We start from the raw sequence: 23,178 nt of genomic DNA on the forward strand, positions 1-23,178 counted from the left end.
CTAGTTAGCTTTTTAATTTCCAACTAATAATTGTTGCAGCCTAGCATTCATTGAGTCTGGTTGACCAGAGAGCTGGTGTCATCCAGATTAGCTATAATTACTCTGCGTATTACCATTGCCTGTACTGTAATGCTAGCTAACGATACAGTTCCTTCCTGCCTATAGTTGCTGCTCAACCAACTTGCTAAAGTTAGCAAAAGGTAGATATTTCAGGGAGCAAATACTCAATATGAAAAATGTGCCCAGCCATGCCAAATGTTATTGATGTATAAAAGATTAACATTATTAATCAATTGTTATCCAGTTTTAATTAGTGATGGCCATTCAAGGCTTCATTAGCGGGTTTTTTAGCAGCAGGATATTATGTTGGGAGCACTCAGATTTTCTTTATCGCAATAAAAGCCGTCATTGAAATGTATAAGGCAATATAGTTAACAATCTAGTCTGTGAAAAAGAACAGATAAGAATAACATTGGAAAGGAGATTAAACATAAAATGTACAGAGTACATTTTTAACTATATTACCTTATATATTTCAATGATGGCTTTTATTCTGAAAAATAAAATCTGAGTTAGCACTGCTAGCATAATATCCTGCTGCTGAAAGAACAGTAATGAAGCCTTGAATGGCCATCACTATTTTTAATCATGTAAAACTACTATGATAGTACTGTTGATATTTAAAGTAGCTAGCTGCACACACTAGAATGGTGACCTCATCCCTCATCTCTCTATAGAGGATAGACTGGAAAACAGCCAAGATCTGGAGATAGGCCTAATGATGTAGAGGATAGTAGTTGGGTCAAATGTTGCTAAGACAGCCAGCATTTGAAGCACACAGATACGCTTATTTTTTGACCAGTGCTGGTGAGAAATACCCCTCTCTCTTTCCCTCTTCCTCTCTGCAAACAGACATTAGGTTGTGCATGACCTTTGTTCAGGGTAGACCACCAAGCGCTTTGTTGTTTTGCACTGACCTGGAGTCAGTGCAAAATGACAATAAGAAAAACTGTAGCTTTCTACTGCTTTTATCCTTATTCAACATCTCAGTTATAAAAAGTAAACCGCAATGTACAGTAATCCCGCAAAGTGATGATGCGATTGGTACCTGACGCTGTCAATCAGCTGCTGATGGTCTTCACTAACTAAGATGTCGGGGAGGGCTTCGGCTAGGTTCTCCACGTTACGCTCGGCTGCATACTGTTTCAGAACCCCAAACAACTGCTCCTTCACATCAGGGTCATCACCAAGGACCTCCTCCACCTGTAAGATATAAATACCCACAACTTCATGATGATATGTCCTGGCACCTCAATGTCAGAGTAGTTTCCCCTGGAGGCTAGGAAAGCAGAGTCTCTGCCCATTTTCAGAAAACATCTCAAACCCTACCTTTTCATGGAGTGCCTAAAATATTTTCATTGACACCCCCTTTGTTTTTTGTTTTTAATTTTGTTTATTATGTTATGTTATAATGTTTGGTATTTCTTTCCAGCCCTGACATTTGCTGATCCACTGTGTGGTTGTTTCACATAGGTTTCGCTCTTTATAAAAGCGTCTCTTAAAATACTAAAATGTAAGAATGTAAATTGTTTCTGTGGGTTTGTGTGTGTGAAGACCTTCAAAGATGGAGACACATACAAAGACAACAAGTGTAGTTGTCATGAATACACAGAACTCAACCACGCACACACCTTCTTGTTAAACTCCAGGGCCTTGTGCGCGCGGTCCTGTCTGATGCTATCCCCGCTCAGAGACACCTCCTTCATGCTGTGACTGAGGCGCTTGATCCTCCGTCTCATACTAAGCACACCCAGGCGCAGTGGGCGGCCCTGTGCAGCTTTGATCATGGCTGCAGCAGTTTCATGATGCTTGACAGGGATCCCGTTGACCTCCATCACATAGTCACCAGCCCGGAGGCCGCTTCGGCCCGCCGGGGAGTTGGGCAGGCAGTCATCCACCAACAGGGGGCAGTCTCCCACAATGGTGAAGCCAAAACGGCCATCAGGGCCTGGGTTGATGTCCATCTGGGGATGGGGAATCAGTCAGAAGTCAATGAACTTCGGAAAGGAAGGTATAAAAATACATGTAGTCTTGCACTACACCGTTGTGTTACCCAGATTTCAGCACATAATAAATAGCAGTAATCTCACTTCATGAATCGAGGGGTTTGGTAAGATGCAACAGCAATGTCACGACCAAATCTCTTTCTACCTTGAAAATGTATCTAAAGAAAAATCCTGGTGAAATGTAAATGAATCTTCACCAGTGAAGCCTAACTTAATTTCCCAACTGGCCCAGACCTGTTCTATGCGTGACACCACTCCGATGCTGGGGGGGACAGTCTTCAGTGTCTGTGCCAGGGCCACCAAGGCCTGGGTACTGAGAGAGGACACATCCTGGCCTTCAATGTCCACCACCTGGTCTCCAGGCTGCAGGCCCGCCAGGTAGGCACTGCTGCCTTCAACCACAGACAGGATGTAGCTAGGGCCCGCGCCACCCAGAGTGAACCCAAACTCCTCGGGCCAGTTCTGATTGGTTGCCGGAAGGGTCAGGTCTGGAGAGTAGTCAGGATTGGAGTATTGGGTTGGTTGGGAGCAATATAGTTCACACTTTACATTGAGTTACTTAAGCCAGTTATACATTGTCCGAGTGCCAGTCTGTTTCCGCTTGTCTTGCCAACTTCTTGTGGAACATGTTTGACTTGCAGCAAAGTAGTTGGCAAGAGCACAAACATTTCTGGGACCAGGCTACACCAACACTGCTTTGAGCGGAGTATAGAATCCCCGGTTCAAATACCATAATCAAATACACCACATTATAGACCCAGCAACATGAATGCCTCCTTAGGTGATAGAATAGTAAAACATTGGGGAGACATTTTCTGTTTTAGTCCAGTAGGAGGCATGGGAGCATGCGGGAACTATAATGTTAATCCATGGTTCCCCAAATACACTACCTGAGACCAGTAAAGACCCAGGTCAGACCCACATCTAGACCAGGATCTGATAACCAGGAATGACCCAAATACACTAAAGGTAGACCCAGGTAAAAACAGGACACTTTGATGTATTTGGGGTATAGGAGTGAAAAAGTATTGTAATTAGGTCTATCTAATAACAATGTCATGCAACATCATAGTATGATAGCATTTAAATGGAGACTCAGCGATATGAGCAGCTGTGTGAACCAAAGATACTGGAAGGAGTTAGTGCCATGCAAAAGGCTGCACTTGTGAGCATGCACGCCACAGAGCACCCGCGCATGTGAAGGAAAGTTTACAGTACATCCCTCTACAGCACTGTATCCAAATACTGGAAATACCCCAAAGGAGTTTTCAGTGTTGTTTTTCCACCAGCACTCACACACTTTACTATAATATTACATATCATAATCAACCCTCTAATTTGAATCAAATCAAAAAGAGTGCAGGGGCAAAAAACAGTGCAACATTTTAGGGCTCCAGGACCAGTATTAAGAAACACTGCTCTACTGCAATGTAATAGCAGCGTGAGAACAACTGAGGACGAAATTAGCCTCTTGCTTCGCACTCTGATGTTTTGTAAGTAGGACTGATCTGCCAATTGTACATTTGTATCGCTGAGTCTACCTTTAACTACACTGTAGTCTCTGAACAGCCCCTTGTCTCACTGGCAGAAACGAGAGGAAGTGGAGAGATTACTCCTTTGTGACTGTACTTGAAAGACCTGGGTTCAAATCTAATTTTAAATAACTCCAAATACTTTAGCTATGTTGAGTTAAGCTTGCCTGGTGAGAGCAGAATAGTTGTGACTTACAACAGTACAATGATCTTGCACTTTATGCAAATCAATGCTAAAGGTATTTGTCAGAATTCAAATGGCAAGTATTTGAACCCAGGTCTAGTACCTCAATCCAGTTTAAAATTCTTACTGATGTTCATTGGAATATTCATTGGAGGACAGCCCATTTGTTGACGGAAAGCATCATCTGAATGGGCGATAGAACAAGAGACTAAAATGGGTTGAGAAGGTTTTTCCTGCTCCTACGAGACATCTACAACGGCCCAACACAATGGTATCACTTTTAGACAGGCACTAATGTACTATACCTCCATAGTACAACGCCCCGCTTGGAGGGTTTGAGAGTGGCACGTCAACTATAGGAAAGAATGTAAATTCACTCTCTAATAGCAATATGAGATTCGAACCGAATCAATGACAAACATCATTATCAACATCATCCTCCCTTAGGAATTAATATAATCACTGTTTAAAAAGATCAAATACAAGCAAGCGCACAGTCAAATGGAATGTTTCCACCGTACCCACCCACTTCGCTCTACTTTTAATAAGATCAGTGATCACAAAGAATGGCAAACAAGGAAAGACGTTTCTGGGAATCAGTCCATGCCTGTCATATATACTGTGTTGAACTGCTGACCCTCCCCAGGACACTGCCTTCCTTCTCAGATTGCAGTTAAAAGGCTTATTTCAATGGATTCCTCTCCTTGCTTCCTTATCTGCATCTCAGTAGACAGATGTGGCTATATAACAGAAAGAGGCTGATGTAAACGATTAGTTTTCACCTGTGTAATTGTTTCTGATCAGTACAGTTAAAGAAAAGCTGTAATCAATGGGAGAAAACAAGTTAACAATTCTTTATTTTTCTATTAACAAACTGCTAACCTCTTAACTCTGGAGCATACAGCCTCAATTGCCTGAACCATTCTTAATATTTATTAGGCCATATGATAATGTAATCCAATGAGGATGAATGTTTAATGACAAGTTAAATGGGCTCCTTGACTATAGCAGGTGATTAATACCATTTCTCTCATTAGCAAGGGATACATGAAGACACATGCACACACTCTCTCTCTCTCTCTCTCTACCCAAACTATGTGCATGTACATTACCAATGTGTAAAGGTACCCTATTCTATTACAATTTACATGAATAGACCAGAAATATATTGACAAGAAAACCAAAAACTTGGATGTTATTAAAATATAAGACCCCAGTTTATCCAGATAAAACCACATTAAACTGGAACACGCAGTTGTATATTTCAGTATGGAAGCCTTTGTGAATTGTGTCATAAATATCAAGGTCTAAAGAAACTTGTCACAATAAATTGGGACTTCTCAGACCTGTCAGACAATGCAGTGGTTCTATCAAAACGTATTTCTCTGAATTACAAGGCCACAAACAGCATTCATATAACCCCACTGTTGAGATTAAACTTCCCACTGTCTTCTTTTAAAATCTCTAAGCCTGAAATACTTCTGAAGCCTGCGACCTAGATACGCACAGTCTTTCTTCTCTACCGTCTCTTCTTCTCCATCTTCAGATGGGAATCCAAAAAAGGAATGAAAAGGACTTACAGAAATCTTTGGAGGCGCCGCGAGGTCCAGACTTGCTCTGGCGAAGAGAGAAGCGGCCTTTACGGCTCAGAAAGCGCCTCATCTTTACCCTGCTGGTGTCCACGGAGTGGTCAAAGTTTGCAAGAACACGTTCAGCCAACGCCCCAAAGTCACCGTCTCTGGTACCCACCCTTATCCTCTATCTGGCTCCTGTCCCGTAGTGCCAGCACCCCCACCAAGACCAACGAGTCAAGCCCTGTCAAGCGGTCACATTGGCAGATACAAGTAGGCCAATGTCCAACATTCCTAGATCATAGACCCAGAGGTATGGCGTGAAGGAGAGTGAGGGACAGCGCTCTAGAAGTCAGGCTTCCCATTGCAGGTAAGATCTTCCAGCTAGCTGGTTTTGCTTACAGCCAATACAAAATCTGGGACACATGGTCCTCTAATGATTATTTCGCTAGAAAAGGTAGTGCAAAGCCCCATTTTTCTATAAATACCTCTACCTCTCTTTCTCACTCACTCTCTTCCTACCCTCTCTCTGGTTCTTTTGGATGAGGCCCTCTCTGTGGGCTGAGGACTGACCCAGAAACAGTTAGGCAAACTGTCGAGGGACGCTTCACACTGATTAAAGTGTCTGTCAACCTTAGTGTTAAAGCAGTGTAGACTCTAGGCAGCCAGCACACAGTTAATTCTTCAATTAGGCTCAACTAGGATACTTGAGATTGAGAAAAGTGACAAAGGGAAACACATTCTAGGGAAAATTGCTGAGGTGATAACAGGACCAAGGCAGGTAAATGTCTACTGGATATTAATTTCAAGAACCTCGGCTGATAATCAGCATGAAATAAATTGAGAAATTATGTGGTGTGACATATAATTTCTTAGTGCTCTCTGCCTTAAGCCCTCTATTTGCACTTTACGGTGCGCCACCATTTGCTCAAGTGTCCCTGAAGCTGAGAGGACTGAAAGAATGTTGAGGGAGTGTAGGGGCTAAATAGACCCTCTAGTGGCCCCTTTCAGCAAGTGGGCAGCAATGCCGGCTAAATGACCAATGTGGAATCCCATGAGGATTTTGCAACTTTTCACAAATTTAATGGTTAAGCATGACTAATTACAAGACACATGCAAGTGGGTAGAGGTGAGGGGCTGGTTTGGTGTTCATGAATCCTGTATTTATTTTCTTGTACCTTGTAAATATGGTAGATTTAGTAAGGAATTAGCAATATGGTGGTTTCAAGCTTAGAGTTGTATTTAGGTTCAGATTTAAAATTAGGGGTTTGGGGATACGGTTAGGGATAAGTAGGATTTTGAATGAAAATGTTTTTGACCCCCAAAAGTCTTCACAAGTATGTAGGAGTGGCATGTTAGAAACATGGCTTAGTTCTGAATTGTTGGGTTACATTGCTAGTAAGCTGTAAAGAAAACAAAAGGCAGTAATTGTTGAGTACATATATATATATATATATATATATACACATACATGAGTGACGGCCACAATCCTGCTTAGTGCATCTAGAGTATGCTGGGTTAAATTCAAACACTATGGAAAAGACTATGCAGACCAGGATACGTCTATCAAGCGTTTTATTCTGATTCTGGTATGTAAACAAGCCCATAAAAAGGCATTCATAGACTTTGGCCGTGTCCGCTGAATTAGCTATTCATGCCTCTCTCAATAAAGCAATTCACCCAGGAAGCCAACCTGATTTGTTATTACTGACCTCAGTAAGCAAGAAAGAGTGCATGAGAGAGAAACTGAAATAAAAACGAAACAGAAAGTTACAACCTGAGGAGTAAGAGAGGGAGGAGCTACGCAGAACAACCACCCCAGGCAAGGTGAGCAGCAAGGCAGATTTGGCCTGAATCTGCCAGGCTGATGAATCCACCCCTGCTACTCCATCTGTGACCCACTGAGACTGGGTTGCCCGCAGCAATTGTAAACACCAGATAAAATCTATTAATCAATCTATCCACTTCTCAAAATGGCATACCATACAAGAGAATTATTCAACCATTCCTTCTCATGAGCACATCTTACACACAAAAATCCACAGTTAAAACAAGTTAGATTTTCTGCTGAAACAAGTCTTATTCGCAAGACAGGTGACCACAGTTGTACAGAAATAAGCATCTATTTCATCCATGTTCAACCACAACCAGGAAATGGACCACACCATTTTTATATGGTAACTCTACTTGTCCTACCTGTCCTGCTGAGAGGGTGGTATGTATTGGTGTATTGCAAGCCATGCCTCGTCTCCAATGAAGGGCTCAAAGAGCGAGTCGGACAAACTTGTGTCTTGAAGGATGCAATTCATGTTACACTTTGATATAATGAACAAACCTCCTGAGTGGTGAAGAGGTCTAAGGCATTACACCATATACAAGACTAGGTCACAGCTGGTAGTGACCAGGGGGGTTCAAAACGGGTATATTGGCCTTGCATAGCCTGGGCTAAGGGGAGTGGGGGACTGACAAAGTCTGGTCATTCCTGGTTTACCATATTGCATGGAAAGAAGCTAGCACATTGGGAGTTGCAGTGATTTGACATGTTCTTAACTACCAGTTGGCATTTTGCAATACTTTAAGATGCAATCTGGAACATTTGTGATTAACAAATGTCAACCCTCCCATTTTGAACATATGTACATTTTGTTTATAAGTGCATAATCTGAGTAAAATCACTAGTCAGCCATGTCATGTAAAGTTTCAATGTGAGTGGCTTTGATGACATGGGGCATAAGTTGGCACATGCGTCACATACACAATTCTCAAGGGCCCATTTTGGCTCAACAGCACCACTTTTACAACCAGTGGCCATAAACTGCAGAATGGATACTTAGGTTTTAGTAAACATTAAATATATAATTTCATCAAAAATGTCTCAAACTTTATAATTAGACTAATTCATGTGCTGTATAATTAAGTACCCCTTTTTGTATTAAATTAAACAAAGTCCCCCCCCACCCCCTTTTTTTAACATAAACACACATCAATACCAAACTTTTCACTCTCTGCTTTGGGAATATAGTAAAATAATAGATAAACGAAAATAAAATACCAAGCGGAAGATTTGAATACCCTGTATACACACACACACACACACATCAACCACAGTCTCAGATCATGGCAGTATTCACTAGGCACCAAACTGAAGAAAACTAAACCAATTGAAGGAACTAACTGGATTTGTCCAATTAAGAAATGCTTGTTTTAGTTTACCATTGTAAAACGACTATCTATGATGAGCAATAACAAATTACACATTGTTAAATCAATAACCTCACACCACCTCTACACCATTTTAAGAGCATACGGTTAAGCATAGCACGTTTTTCCTTCTACAGTCCACATGTGCTCATTTACCATGGAAAATATAATTAGCAAAAAGCCTCATTTCTGGTATTTTGAGACAAAGGCATGTCAATACTATAGAATTAATTTTCATACCATGCACTTAGTGTTCCAATAACTAATAATGTTCATCCAAAATTCAAGGCAGGCCCTCTGTGCTACTACAATTTACACTTCAGTCAAAACATTGGTGCCTGGTGACAGCTCATGTGTTTACACGTTTGAATGAGACAAATGGCGTATTCCATCCCATGTCTACCACAACCAGCACCATCACGTCAGGTAAAATTAAGATTACGTGTACATTTACTTAGCCATTAAAGGTGGTTCTGACTCTCCTCACTTCAGTAATTTAAGACAACACAGATAAAATAAATTATTGCAATTCTTACACAATAGAGGCTCTGTACAATAAAATGTCAAACTTTATACAAAAGGAATCTTTTGACCTTATACAATGACAGACATCATGCACAATGTGTCCATGGTCTTCACAAAAATGCAGCACTTTGTCCTTATTCAAAAACAGACAGAACAGAAAAAGCAGACCTAACACGACCGCTCATACCAATGTTCTCATTTAAAGTCCTGAGTTCTTATAAGAAACCCTTCATAAAACATTCTGTCCTCATTACACAAAGTCCTCATATGATGACAGTTTGAATCTCCACCTCCTCCGGTGAAGTGATCACAAACTCCTCATCCTGCTGCTGCTCCAGCACCTCCACTAGGCCCTCGCTGCCAGACGATGTTGTTACCATGGTGACTGTGCCATCGGGTGTCTCTAGGGCACCACCTCCTGCCAACAGGGTTCCGTCACTGATGGCTGAGGCTAGCGTCATGGCGACCTGCGCAGTGAGGTTCTCGGGCGTTGCTATGGTGATGGTGTCACCGCAGTCGGAGATGGACGCACCCTCCTCCGTGGAGATGTTGTGCACAATGATCTGGTGGCCACCAACACCACCACGTGATTGGTTGACGATCTGCTGTACCACCTTCATGATGTGGTTGCCCATCTAAAAAGGGTGGACCGAGAGTGGGGGAGATGAGCATTGCGATGCCCAATTTATTTATTTGGACATAAATTAAACATAGTCACATGATAAAATGTGAAAGAGCAAACAATGAATAACATTATGATTTTTAAGTAATTAACTTGCATTTTATTGCATGACATAATTGATACATCAGAAAAACAAAACTTAATATTTGGTACAGAAATTGTGTGCAATTACAGAGATCATACGTTTCCTGTAGTATAACAGAATAACTGATGTGCAGTAGGAGGTGAATCAAGAAATAAAGACACAAAAGCACTAGAACTTAATTCCCTTGCACCAGGAGAAACAGGAGTACTGACCTGATTCTGGGTATCTTGGATGAGAGTCACCTCCTCGTCCTGCTCTCCCTCCTCTCCTGGGGCCTTGGGAGAAGAGAGGACAAAAGAGACAGGACCGGTGAACAACACAAATGTCCATATATACTAACCGGATCACCTGCAAATGTCCATATACAGTGGGGAGAACAAGTACTTGATACACTGCCGATTTGCAGGTTTTCCCACTTACAAAGCATGTAGAAGTCTGTCATTCTTATCATAGGTACTCTTCAACTGAGTGACGGAATTTAAAACAAAAATCCAGATAATCACATTGTATGATTTTTAAGTAATTAATTTGCATTTTATAGCATGACATAAGTATTTGATACATCAGAACAGCAGAACTTAATACTTGGTACAGAAACCTTTGTTTGCAATTACAGAGATCATACGTTTCCTGCTGTTCTTGACCAGGTTGGCCCACTCCTCCATACAGACCTTCACCAGATCCTACAGGTTTTGGGGCTGTCGCTAGGCAATACAGACTTTCAGCTCCCTTCAAAGATTTCTTTATTGGGTTCAGGTCTGGAGACTGGCTAGGCCACTCCAGGACCTTGAGATGCTTCTTACGGAGCCACTTATTAGTTGCAAATGTGAGGATGCACGCAATTCCTGTAAATAGATATACCGGATCTTCTTTGACATCCTGGAGATCCCACTGGATCCTGACCCAATATTGATTACCTTTGCGGTTGCTGAGGCACTTGGCAGATTAAATGTTAGGCTGTGGTCAATTTCAAACATACTCTTGGGGGGACAAATTACTTTATAGTTTTGAAAAAAAGGTTTCCTCAACTAAATTATGGGTCAACAAATTGGCAAATCGATTTAGAACGTTCCAAATGTTCATTTATGTACCCGATTGTCCATGAGGAATGCGATTGCTCCTCTAGCAATCAATGACCAGTTCTGTTGTGGTGTTAATGTTAAGTCTGTGTTAGTACCGTACCAGTCATGAATCATGATTACTTCTGTTGGCAAACGCAGTGTCGTCTGGGAGTTTGACCACTGAATATTTCCCCTGCTGTTGAAGCCTCTAAGGGCATTGGGCTATTATGGACAATAGCCCTGGAGACAGTTATTTTGCAGCAGCACTCATTTTAGGTTTGTGCCTAAAGCAGTTCAGGATCTAACTAAAACATTGAGTTTTTTCAGAAAAAGTCAGTTTGGACATTATTTACAAATAGTCCCACCCAGCACAATTCCAGCCACTATGGCGGACAAGGCCAGTGCAGGAAAGATTGTCTCAGTAATGTAAAATGGGTAATAGATATTTTATGGGAATAACATTGTCTCTATAACGATCTTACCCGGATGATGTACTCCTGGGTGTCAGCCACCACAGACGAAAACTCCACCAGCACAGCGTGTGGGTCATCTGACATAATGGCTGCCGCAGCCAGGTTGTCTGTAGTCGACTGCTCCTCTGTGACCAGCCCTTCACCGTCACTGGAACCCTCCTTCTGACCTGCAAAACAGCCCCCTGGGACACATACAATACAGGTTTAGCTTGATCAAAAGTTAATGTAATCCAGTGTAGCGCTGTTCTTTTATTATTCATTATCAGTCTATCAAAGGCGCAACAGGCAGACATACAAGCATAAAGATCAATGACAGCAACACCATTGACGGAACCAGAAGTATCTGAGATTGAGCTAATAATGAATCTCTCAAAAACCAGGAAACGGGGGTGTAAATTGGCCTGACCTTTGGCACGTAGGTGGCGGTTGAGGGTTCCATGCTCAGCAAAGCCCCGCCCACACTTGTGGCATTTGAAAGGCTTCTCTCCAGTGTGATGGCGGATGTGGCGCACTAGTGAGCCCTTCTCCCTAAATCCCCGTGAGCAGAACTGGCACACGTACGGCTTCTCCTGGGCATGGGTCCGTTGGTGTACCTGTAAGGCATTCTGGGAGAAAATAGGGAGGAGAAGAATGTTAGACTTCAAAGAAATAGGATAAATCCTCCGGGCTCTTTCACAGATACTTGTATCAGCCTTTATCCCACTGTAAAACACTGATATAATTAAATGAACAAATGCATCTGCTCATTTACAGTGGCTATTTTGTGTTGTTTGATGGTCGCATAGAGTGCGCTCAATCAGCTGCTCAGGGAACAGAATTCAGTTCCCAAAAACAAAAACAACGAAGACCATTAATTCTAAAACATTCAAACAATTCTACCTGTTTCAGTCCTCAGCATGAAATCTAACCTTGGTCTTGTATCCCTTATCACAGCTGTGGCAGTGGAACGGCCTGTCCTCGGAGTGGGCTCTCATGTGTTCACGAACGTGTCCAATGGTCTTGTAGAGTTTTCCGCATTCGCCACATTTATATCTCCTCTCACTCAAGTGGACCTCCATGTGCTTCTTCAACAGGTAGCCTGTGAGGAACTCCTTCTGACACATCACACACTTGAAGGGCTTATAGCCTGCAGATAAACAGGAGAAAATAGGAATTAGCTAGGCTGTGTTCAATAGGGCATACAAAAGGTCCCACTTTGAACTCCAGTTGTCTTAGTGCTTAATGAATACAAACCAATTCATGTAAGACTACAGAGATTCAAAAAAGTACATCTAAAACAGTTCCAAATGTTGATAGGCCATTTAGACCACAAACTTTTTTATCACCCCTGACAAGAGGCAATGCCCATTATAACAGCTCATAGCGCATACGGTAGATTAGTGAAAGTGTACTTATTAAACCTACATACCCTTCAAGACCACTACCATCTTCCGATTTAAACAAACAAGAAACCAGGCAAGCCTAGTTCAGCCAGCCTTCAATAAAAAAAATTGCCACCTCGAGATTTCGAACACAGGTCGCTGACGTGAAAGGCTGTGTCGTTAACCACTACACCACTGAGCTGAATATAGCATCTTGCCTCTATCCTGAACAAATCCTCTTTTGCCACTGGCTGTTTTAACAGTTAACTGGCCATTTGTGAATGACATTGATACAGTTAAACTGACTAATGTTTCTTAGTACGTTTAGCTCCACCAGAAATAGAGGCTATGTATGTTGTTTGCCACTGGCCATTTTAACAGCGTATTAGCCAGTAATAAGCTTTACCGGTATCTACTAACTTACTGGAATAGTCATAAGAATTGAGCAATTGCTAGTGAGTCTGCAAAAGCTATTTCATTTCATAGCATAATAATGTATTTTCTTCTTTCATGGCAAAACTACTTTTTTCTTTCATTCGCGAATGACATTTATACATTAACTATCAATAAAGGCGACGATAACTAACTTTTTCATCAAGTGAAAAGACGAGAGAATCATGGAATCTACCAGAAATAATTAATAAACGTGGTTACTCTCAATAGATTCGAACTTAGGTCTTCCACATGAGAGGCACTGTCTTTAATCACTACGCCACGGCATTACACGTTTCAGCAGTCACTAGACTCCATCGAGGATTGTGTTAAACTGACTAATGTTTCTTATTAAGTTTACCTCCACCACAAAAGCATCTATGAACTGTATTGCTTTTGCCACTGGCCGTTTTAACAGCTTATTAGCAAGTAATAGGCTTACTAGTATCTACTAACTTCCAAGGAATAATCATAAGAAATGAGCAATTGGTAGCGAAATTGAAGATGAACTATTCCATGCCAGAAACGGTCGCAATATAATCATATACAGTTTCAGGTTTCGGTTTTAGCCTGCAAAGTTTTCGCCAATAACTGAACACCACTCGGGTGTTATTGGACTTCTGTGCTAGTCACAGTTTGTCCATAACGAACACCATGTTCAAGCATAAGGGTGTCCATCAGTGCACGTGGCACCAGGACACCCTAGGCCGCAGGTCGATGATCGACTTTGTTGTCGTCTCATCTGACCTGCGGTCGTATGTCTTGGACACTCGGGTGAAGAGAGGGGCGGAGCTGTCAACTGATCACCACCTGGTGGTGAGTTGGATCCGATGGCGGGGGAGAAAGCTGGACAGACTCGGCAGGCCCAAGCGTACTGTAAGGGTCTGCTGGGAACGTCTGGCCGAGTCTCCTGTCAGAGAGATCTTTAACTCCCACCTCCGGCAGAGCTTCGACTGGATCCCGAGGGAGGCTGGAGATATTGAGTCCGAGTGGACCATGTTCTCCACCGCCATTGTCGAAGCGGCCGCTCGGAGCTGTGGCCGTAAGGTCTCCGGTGCCTGTCGAGGCGGCAATCCCCGAACCCGGTGGTGGACACCGGAAGTAAGGGATGCCGTCAAGCTGAAGAAGGAGTCCTATCAGGCCTGGTTGGCTTGTGGGACTCCTGACGCAGCTGACGGGTACCGATAGGCCAAGCGGGCTGCAGCCCGGGTGGTTGTGGAGGCAAAAACTCGGGCCTGGGAGGAGTTCGGTGAGGCCATGGAGAAGGACTATCGGCTGGCCTCGAAGAGATTCTGGCAAACCATCCGGCGCCTCAGGAGAGGGAAACAGTGCCCTACCAACGCTGTTTACAGTAGAGGTGGGCGGCTGTTGACCTCAACTGAGGATGTCGTCGGGCGGTGGAAGGAATACTTCGAGGATCTCCTCAATCCCGCTGTCACTTCTTCCATTGAGGAAGCAGAGGATGAGGGCTCAGAGGTGGACTCGTCCAACACCCGGGCTGAAGTCACTGAGGTGGTCAAGAAACTCCTCGGTGGCAAGGCACCGGGGGTGGATGAGATCCGCCCTGAGTACCTCAAGTCTCTGGATGTTGTGGGGCTGTCTTGGTTGACACGCCTGTGCAACATCGCGTGGTGGTCGGGGACAGTGCCTCTGGGATGGCAGACCGGGGTGGTGGTCCCTCTTTTTAAGAAGGGGGACCGGAGGGTGTGTTCCAACTATAGGGGGATCACACTTCTCAGCCTCCCCGGGAAAGTCTATGCCAGGGTTCTGGAGAGGAGAATACGGCCGATAGTAGAACCTCGGATTCAGGAGGAACAGTGTGGTTTTCGTCCGGGCCGTGGAACACTGGACCAGCTCTATACCCTCTACGGGGTGTTGGAGGGTTCATGGGAGTTTGCCCAACCAATCCACATGTGTTTTGTGGATTTGGAGAAGGCATTCGACTGTGTCCCTCGCGGCATCTTGTGGAGGGTGCTTGGGGAATATGGGGTCCTGGGTCCTTTGCTAAGGGCTGTCAGGTCCCTGTACAACCGAAGCAGGAGCTTGGTCCGCATTGCCGGCAGTAAGTCAGACTTGTTCCCAGTGCATGTTGGACTCCGGCAGGGCTGCCCTTTGTCACCGGTTCTGTTCGTAATTTTTATGGACAGAATTTCTAGGTGCAGCCAGGGGCCGGAGGGTGTCAGGTTTGGGGACAAACACAATTTCGTCTCTGCTCTTTGCAGATGATGTTGTCGTGTTGGCCCCTTCAAACCAGAACCTTCAGCATGCGCTGGGACGGTTTGCAGCCGAGTGTGAAGCGGTGGGGATGAAAATCAGTACCTCCAAATCCGAGGCCATGGTCCTCAGTCGGAAAAGGGTGGCTTGCCCACTTCAGGTTGGTGGAGAGTGCCTGCCTCAAGTGGAGGAGTTTAAGTATCTAGGGGTCTTGTTCACGAGTGAGGGAAGGATGGAACGGGAGATTGACAGACGGATCGGTGCAGCTTCTGCAGTAATGCAGTCGATGTATCGGTCTGTCGTGGTGAAGAAAGAGCTGAGCCGCAAGGCGAAGCTCTCGATTAACCAGTCAATCTACGTTCCTACTCTCACCTATGGTCATGAGCTTTGGGTCATGACCGAAAGGACAAGATCCCGGATACAGGCGGCCGAAATGAGCTTTCTCCGCAGGGTGGCCGGGCGATCCCTTAGAGATAGGGTGAGAAGCTCGGTCACCCGGGAGGAGCTCAGAGTAGAGCCGCTGCTCCTCCACATCGAGAGGGGTCAGCTGAGGTGGCTTGGGCATCTTTTTCGGATGCCTCCGGAACGCCTTCCTGGGAAGGTGTTCCGGTCCCGTCCCACCGGGAGGAGACCCCGGGGAAGACCTAGGACACGCTGGAGGGACTATGTCTCCCGGCTGGCCTGGGAACACCTCGGTGTCCCCCCGGAAGAGCTAGAGGAAGTGTCTGGGGAGAGGGAAGTCTGGGCATCCCTGCTTAGACTGCTGCCCCCGCGACCCGGCCCCGGATAAGCGGAAGAAGATGGTATGGTATGGTTTTCGCCAATACGGAATAACTCACAAAGCATACTTCGCTTCGCCTGCGAGGAGATACAAACTCGGGACCTACAGTAAACAAGTCCGCTTCACCAACCGCAACGCTATTTAACAAGGGGTAGTCAGTCTGTCAGTGACATTCTCTCTTCTTAGCCAGCTCCGCTTACACGGTCCAGCAAAAATAATATATTTTTGAGGTTTAATTACTAAGCAAATGTATGTGGCTGTTACAATCATGTCACTTTTTATTGTAAGCCAATTAGATTTGTTAGTATGAAGTTATGGATGTCCAATTGCTACTACTTACCAGAAACACAAAAACATATTTGATTATCTGCAGGTTAAGTAGATAATGAACTAAAACTGAAAACATTTATGACTTATGACTTAGATTATGTATGATTCCACAAAACCAAAAAAATTAAAAGGAAAGCCAAAGTAAAATCCAGTAAATTTGGCCAAATACCATACCATAGGGTCTGCTTAAAGTGTGCATTTACAGTCTGTGGCCACATTATTAAGTATAATTGAACAAAATCATTAAAAAAGGCAGATTACATGGTGGGCTTACCAAGGTGACCTTTGACATGAAAGCGGAGGTAGTTAAGGGCCTTAAAGGAGCGACTACAATGAGGACACTTGTGCATTTTGGGTTGGGGAAGGGTCTCCTCCTCCTTGTCAGACATGTCCTACAGGAAAGGAAAAGGGAAATACATTAGTTTGATCAAGTTACAATAATGCATTAGGCGCATGTACAACCCCATTTCCAAAGAAGTTGGGATGCTGCGTAAAATGTAAATAAAAACTAAATGCAATGATTGGCAAATCTTTTAAACCCTAGATTCAGTAGAAAATAGTACAAAAACAAACATCAAATGTTGAAACTGAGACATTTTATTGTTTCTTGAAAAATACATGCCCACTTTGAACTTGATGCCAGCATCCCATTTCAAAAACGTTGGGACAGATGCAACAAAATTAGGTCAAGTGGCAACAGGTCAGTAACGTGATTGGGTATTAAAAGATCATTCCAGAGAGGATGGGTCTGTCAGAAGCAAGGATGGGGAGGGGTTCACCACTCTGTGAAAGACTGCACAGGCAAATATTGCAACAATTTAAGAATAATGTTTCTCAATGTAAAATTGCAAAGAGTTTGTGGATCTCATCTATGGTACATAACATCATTAAAAGATTCAGAAAATCCAGAGAAATCTTTGTATGCAAGGGACAAGGCTTAAATCCAATACTGGATGGCCGTGATTTTTGAACCCTCAGACGGTAATACATTAAAAACCGACAGGATTCTGGGAAATCACTGCATGGACTCTGGAACACTTCCGAAAACCATTGTCTGTAAACACAATACGTCACTGCATCCACAAATTCAAGTTAAAACTCTCTGATGCAAAGAAGAAAGCAGATATAAACAAGATCCAGAACTGCTGGTGCATTCTCTGGGCCTGAGCTCATTTAAGATGGACTGAGGCAAAGTCAAAAACTGTCCTTTGGTCTGACGAATCAACATTTTAAATGTATTTTTTTGGAATCATGCACGTAAAACTGGAGAGGGACCATTTCGGCTTCTTATCAGTGCACAGTTCAAAAGCCAGCATCTGTGATGGTGTGGGGGTGCATTAGTGCACATGGCAAGGGTGACTTGCACATCTGTGAAGGCACCACTAATGTTGAACAATATTTAAAGGTTTCTGAGCAACATATATGCTGCCATCCAGACGGCATCTTTTTCAGGGAAAGCCTTGCCTAACCACATTCTGCACGTATTACAACAGCATAGCTCTGCAGTAAAAGAGTCTGGGTGCTAAACTGGCCTGCCTGCAGTCCAGATCTGTCACCCATTTAAAACATTTCGTGCATTAGGAAATGAAAAATATGACCACGGACACCCCAAACAGCTGAGCAGCTGAAATTATATAACAAGCAAGAATGAGAATACATTTAATTTTCAAAACTACAGTAATTGGTCTCCTCAGCTCCAAAATGCTTACATTTTAAAATTGGCATGTATTTTTCCACCAAAAAAAACACCATTTAGCAGTTTCAACACTTGATATGTTGTCTCTGCACTATTTTCAATGAAATATAGGGATAAATGATTTGCACATCATTGCATTCAGTTTTAATTTACATTTTACACAATGTCCCAAGTTTTTTGGAAACAGGATTAGAAGATAGCTTAAACAAGAGAAAAGGAAACTAATTTAACTAAAAGCTTTTTACACTCATTTACATGACTTAACTATCCTGCATGAAAAAGAACAATACTTTCTTTGGGGGGGGGGGGGGGGGGGGGGTATATTTTCTGCAATGTACTAACTCACCACCATCTCCACAGCCTCTGTCTCCATCTCCACACATTCCTCCATCACCTGAATCTCTGTCATTCTGCCCTCCACGTCCGTGACCTGAAGGACCTCTTTAGGTGTTCCATCCAGTGCCTGATCCTCTGCCGCCTCATCCTCTACCTGCTCCTCCTCCACTGCCTCCTCCTCTGTCTCAGTGACCGTCTCAAGGGCAATGCCAGAGTTGATGATAGCCTGGCAGATGAGGTTGTCCCCCTCGGCCAAAAAGGCTCCAGTCTGAGGCTGTTCTAATAAAACCTAGGAACAGTAGGTAAAATACATCACCTCTGAAGAGGGATACAGGCTCAAAAGGATTTGTGATCAAAAATGTTCAGTGGTCTCTTATAAGCTGCTACAAAAAACAAGTTGCTTGCCACATCCAACCTACGATTAGATTGACAAACAGTCTACACGCAATTGTAATGTGTTCCACTGGTATCTGTCAAATATATTTGGCAGGGTTGCAGGAAAATAAACCAGGCATTTTCTGTCACTCTGATCCATTTGGCTCTGATACATACATGCATACATATCCGACAAATTAGATCCAATAATACCTCAGATACATTCAGACCATGTATTGCATCAAACAAAAAATGTGAATTACACTGATTGGCCTGTGTAAGAGACTGATGGACCTCCTAGGCCATAATCTGATAGCGAAAGACCAACACATTACAATGCCACAAGTATGATAATTACATGGGCATTTTGTTGTCAGTTTTAGTACAGTAATGAAATACTACACATACCTGCTGGTCCTGCCCTTCTCCTTCCACCTCCATGTGGAAGTGGACCTCATGGATGACTTCCTGTCCTCCGCTGTCAGTCTCCACCACACTGACCATCTGTGATTCTTCCTGCTGCTGCTGCTCCTCCTCCTCCTCTTCCTGCTGAGCAGCCAATAAGGCTGCCTCTGCCTCCACACCTAACATAAAAATACACCACCAACAATAACATAATTCCATATATCCATGTATGTGTGGTTCAGCCCTAGATCCTTGTATCCATTCACACGCTACCTTTCTGCTGCCCGTCCTTGCTGACAAGGATCTCCTTGTACTGGTTGAAGCGGATCTTCTCAGTGCAGGGAGTGATTGACTTAAGATGTCGGGTAAGAGCCCCAGACTCCCTGAAGGAGAGCCCACAAAGGTTACAGCGGTATGGACGCTCATCTGTGGGAAGCGAAGGAGAGACATTGATGATGTACAATGGATCACAAGCAGAAAAATCTGACTCGGAGTCAATCCGCCTTCGGTCCACCTTACCTGTGTGACGGCGGTTGTGGCGAATCAGGGAGCCTTTGGTGCGGAATGCACTCCCACATAGCTCACAGGGGAAATTCTTATTCTCACTGTGGGTGATCATATGAGTTCTTAGGATGTTTGTCTATGGGGGAAAAAGGTAGACACAGGACGACTGAGCATAACCCACAGGGGAAACTAACCACCGATACACATTTTCCAAAATGTCTTCCAGCGTAGATAAGGTAGTGAGACAATCTATAGGGCTTTCATTCTGAGAACAGTCCACAGGAAGCAGAAGTACAGTAAGACTTACGGTTTTAAATGTCTTCTCACATATCTGGCAAATGTAACGTCCATCTTTGTTGACCATATAAACTGGCTTGTCTGAATCGTCAGGGCTGTGGTCATCAGTGCCCTCTGTGTGACCAGCAGCCTTCCCTCCACCACCTCTTTTCCTGCGCCCCCGAGAGGACTGGCCTTCAGCTTCTACCTCATCTTAGAGGACATACCAGATTGTTTGTCAGTGCCCTTCAGTACTTTTGTTTGACATAACCAATTGTATATTGTTTTGTCACCATATAATTCAAAACATGCACCGCAATTAAACAAATAATGCCTTATCGGTTATGTACAGAGCATGGATTCGGAGTGGCAAAAGTCCAAGAAACACTGACTCACCATTAGTGTTGGATGTCTCTGGCTCATCTGAAGACAATCCACTTCCATCAATTCTTACCAGGATACCAGAGGTTGCGTCTGGTTCAGAAGCCTAACCAATACACACACACTTAGCATAAGCAATATGCATCCAACAAATAACTGAATATATACCTTTGCTGTGTGCAATTGGCTTCGTTCGCCCACCTCTTGATTTTTATCCTGAGGTTTCTGGCAAGACATCTGGGGCTCTCGTGACCGAGTGCAGTTCTGGTGGAGCTTGTGCTGAATGAAAGCCTCCAGCGTACAAAACTCGGACTGGCAACGTCCGCACTTGTGAACATCTTCATCTGTAAGTTAAGTGCATGAAAAACATATTTCCAATCAAGAACAACACATTTAAAATTACAACCGTAAAAACACAACGGTTAATTCATTTATTTATACACTTAAGGAGCCTAGTTAGTAACCGTAGACAAGTGATTGAACGCCGGTGACATAAAATACATAGCTATAAAGCGAGAAAGTGAAGTAGCCGGCCAACTGGTTAGCGTACCTAGCAAACCTAGCTAGGTAGGCTACCAATGTTAAAATCCGATAATCATTGCAAAGATACAATCGTGGGTGCTGGTTGGTTATGGTACATATGAACATTTAGCTTCAGCAACATTGGCTAGTGATTAGTATCATTAACTACTATCGCACAACAGCTATACACCGACCTTATGTAGCAAGCTAGTGTAGCAGCAGCTAAATAAGTTGACTCAATTGGAGTTAGGCCTGTAATGCATTAAAGCTATGAAAATGTGTGATTGATTTAAACTATCTTTACCTTCATCTCCGAGGGTGGTTTGAATTGTGATGATGTTGTTGCCGTGATCCGTTTGCTCCCTCACTGTTTCTGCCGTATTATTATTTTCTACATTCATGTCCTCAGAGTTCTCCGTCTCTGTCGCAACACTACTAAAGGGAAAACATGGCGGATTTACGACCTCGTAGTCATAACAACAAAGGGGCAAGAGCAGTAAGAGACTTGAATTTTGATTGTCAATTAAACAGGTGTAGGTAGCATAAATTCCTTTTTTACCAAATCTAATGGCCGACATTAATGTTGATCATTCACATGATTTGAAATAATTTACTGGCTCAACATTACACGTTTAGTCTGGAGGCTATGGCACTGGAAATACGGGTTGTATCTTGATTCATTCGGATTTACCAAATCATGTTTTAATTTAGAAACTGAAATTTTCATGACTATGGGGAATACAAAAAAAAATATGATGTCGGTAAACTTCAGGTCAGATAGTCGAATATTCGCCAAACTTTCGAATTAGATGACCGTTCAAAAATATTTTCCCACTGATGCTTACAACCAATTTAGAGACACTTCATAACAATGTACGTAGGTTAAAAAACAGGTCCTCGTTCACTGTTCTGTTTGATGCAGGTCGTTGTTTTCTTTGGGAGACGTTTTCTGGAAAGGGGGGGCGAGATTTCAGAAAGCCGGGTTAACATACTTTTGAGTTGAAACCACAACTCTGGGTTGACCGACTTAGCTGTCAAACTCAGAGTTGACAGTATATATATAAACAAACAAACATTTTTAAAAGCAATACAGTCTCAACAGCAAAAGAACGTGAGCTAGCGTGGCAGAAAATTGCTGACAGAGACAATGCGTGAGTATTATATATAATATTTAAAAAAGATCTCGAGTCATCCACTCATTAAGCATTTTTATAATGTGTGGTTGTAATATCAAGTTCAGAGTTTATTTATCGAATGCACCGAATAACACGGGGTCATTCAGAACAGTGACATGGCACACATCTATGTAGTAAGCATTAAGAAATACACTCACCTAAAGGATTATTAAGAACACCTGTTCAATTTCTCATTAATGCAATTATCTAATCAACCAATCACATGGCAGTTGCTTCAGTGCATTTAGGGGTGTGGTCCTGGTCAAGACAATCTCCTGAACTCCAAATTGAATGTCAGAATGGGAAAGAAAGGTGATTTAAGCAATTTTGAGCGTTGCATGGTTGTTGGTGCCAGACGGGCCGGTCTGAGTATTTCACAATCTGCTCAGTTACTGGGATTTTCACGCACAACCATTTCTAGGGTTTACAAAGAATGGTGTGAAAAGGGGAAAAACATCCAGTATGCGGTAGTCCTGTGCGCAAAAATGCCTTGTTGATGCTAGAGGTCAGAGGAGAATGGGCCGACTGATTCAAGCTGATAGAAGAGCAACTTTGATTGAAATAACCACTCGTTACAACCGAGGTATGCAGCAAAGCATTTGTGAAGCCACAACACGCACAACCTTGAGGCGGATGGGCTACAACAGCAGAAGACCCCACCGGGTACCACTCATCTCCACTACAAATAGGAAAAAGAGGCTACAATTTGCATGAGCTCACCAAAATTGGACAGTTGAAGACTGGAAGAATGTTGCCTGGTCTAATGAGTCTCGATTTCTGTTGAGACATTCAGATGGTAGAGTCAGAATTTGGCGTGAACAGAATGAGAACATGGATCCATCATGCCTTGTTACCACTGTGCAGGCTGGTGGTGGTGGTGTAATGATGTGGGGGATGTTTTCTTGGCACACTTTAGGCCCCTTAGTGCCAATTGGGCATCGTTTAAATGCCACGGCCTACCTGAGCATTGTTTCTGACCATGTCCGTCCCTTTATGACCACCATGTACCC

At 43.3% G+C, this 23,178-nt stretch overlaps 2 protein-coding genes across 10 annotated transcripts in view; both read right to left on the reverse strand.

Annotated features, from left to right (window-relative positions):
• Nucleotides 1-5,774, reverse strand: part of grid2ipa (glutamate receptor, ionotropic, delta 2 (Grid2) interacting protein, a) — a 44,597-nt gene extending 38,823 nt beyond the window's left edge. For 5 of the 6 annotated variants that reach the window (XM_034295378.1, XM_034295374.1, XM_034295376.1 and 2 more), the window contains exons 1-5: nt 5,363-5,774; nt 3,910-3,966; nt 2,301-2,554; nt 1,692-2,024; nt 1,109-1,263 (exon numbers count right to left, since the gene is read on the reverse strand). In XM_034295378.1, the coding sequence (XP_034151269.1) occupies nt 1,109-1,263; nt 1,692-2,024; nt 2,301-2,554; nt 3,910-3,966; nt 5,363-5,444 (881 nt within the window). In that variant the 5' untranslated portion in view covers nt 5,445-5,774. Of the gene's footprint in view, nt 1-1,108; nt 1,264-1,691; nt 2,025-2,300; nt 2,555-3,909; nt 3,967-4,087; nt 4,136-5,362 lie in introns of all 6 variants that reach the window. The other variant, XM_034295375.1, reaches the window with a different exon arrangement.
• A 3,326-nt stretch (nt 5,775-9,100) lies between these two features.
• e4f1 (E4F transcription factor 1) lies at nt 9,101-22,211 on the reverse strand. 4 transcript variants are annotated; one of them, XM_010874248.3, is made up of 15 exons: nt 21,839-22,211; nt 21,298-21,428; nt 20,673-20,815; nt 20,487-20,577; nt 20,122-20,303; nt 19,830-19,950; nt 19,584-19,736; nt 19,314-19,489; nt 18,541-18,819; nt 16,773-16,890; nt 12,289-12,506; nt 11,787-11,985; nt 11,390-11,562; nt 10,059-10,121; nt 9,101-9,714 (listed from the first exon to the last, which is right to left on the reverse strand). In XM_010874248.3, the coding sequence occupies exons 2-15, from the start codon at nt 21,392-21,394 to the stop codon at nt 9,343-9,345; spliced, it is 2,385 nt and encodes a 794-aa protein (XP_010872550.2). In that variant the 5' UTR covers nt 21,395-21,428; nt 21,839-22,211; the 3' UTR covers nt 9,101-9,342. The 4 variants fall into 4 exon arrangements, with proteins under 4 accessions (XP_010872550.2, XP_010872549.2, XP_010872546.2 ...); XM_010874247.3 differs by having other exon boundaries at nt 21,298-21,425; nt 21,553-22,211; XM_010874244.3 differs by having other exon boundaries at nt 21,553-22,211.
• Nucleotides 22,212-23,178: the final 967 nt, after the last annotated feature.

Source organism: Esox lucius, chromosome 11 (assembly GCF_011004845.1).
Source record: "Esox lucius isolate fEsoLuc1 chromosome 11, fEsoLuc1.pri, whole genome shotgun sequence".
Taxonomy (NCBI): Eukaryota; Metazoa; Chordata; class Actinopteri; order Esociformes; family Esocidae; genus Esox; species Esox lucius.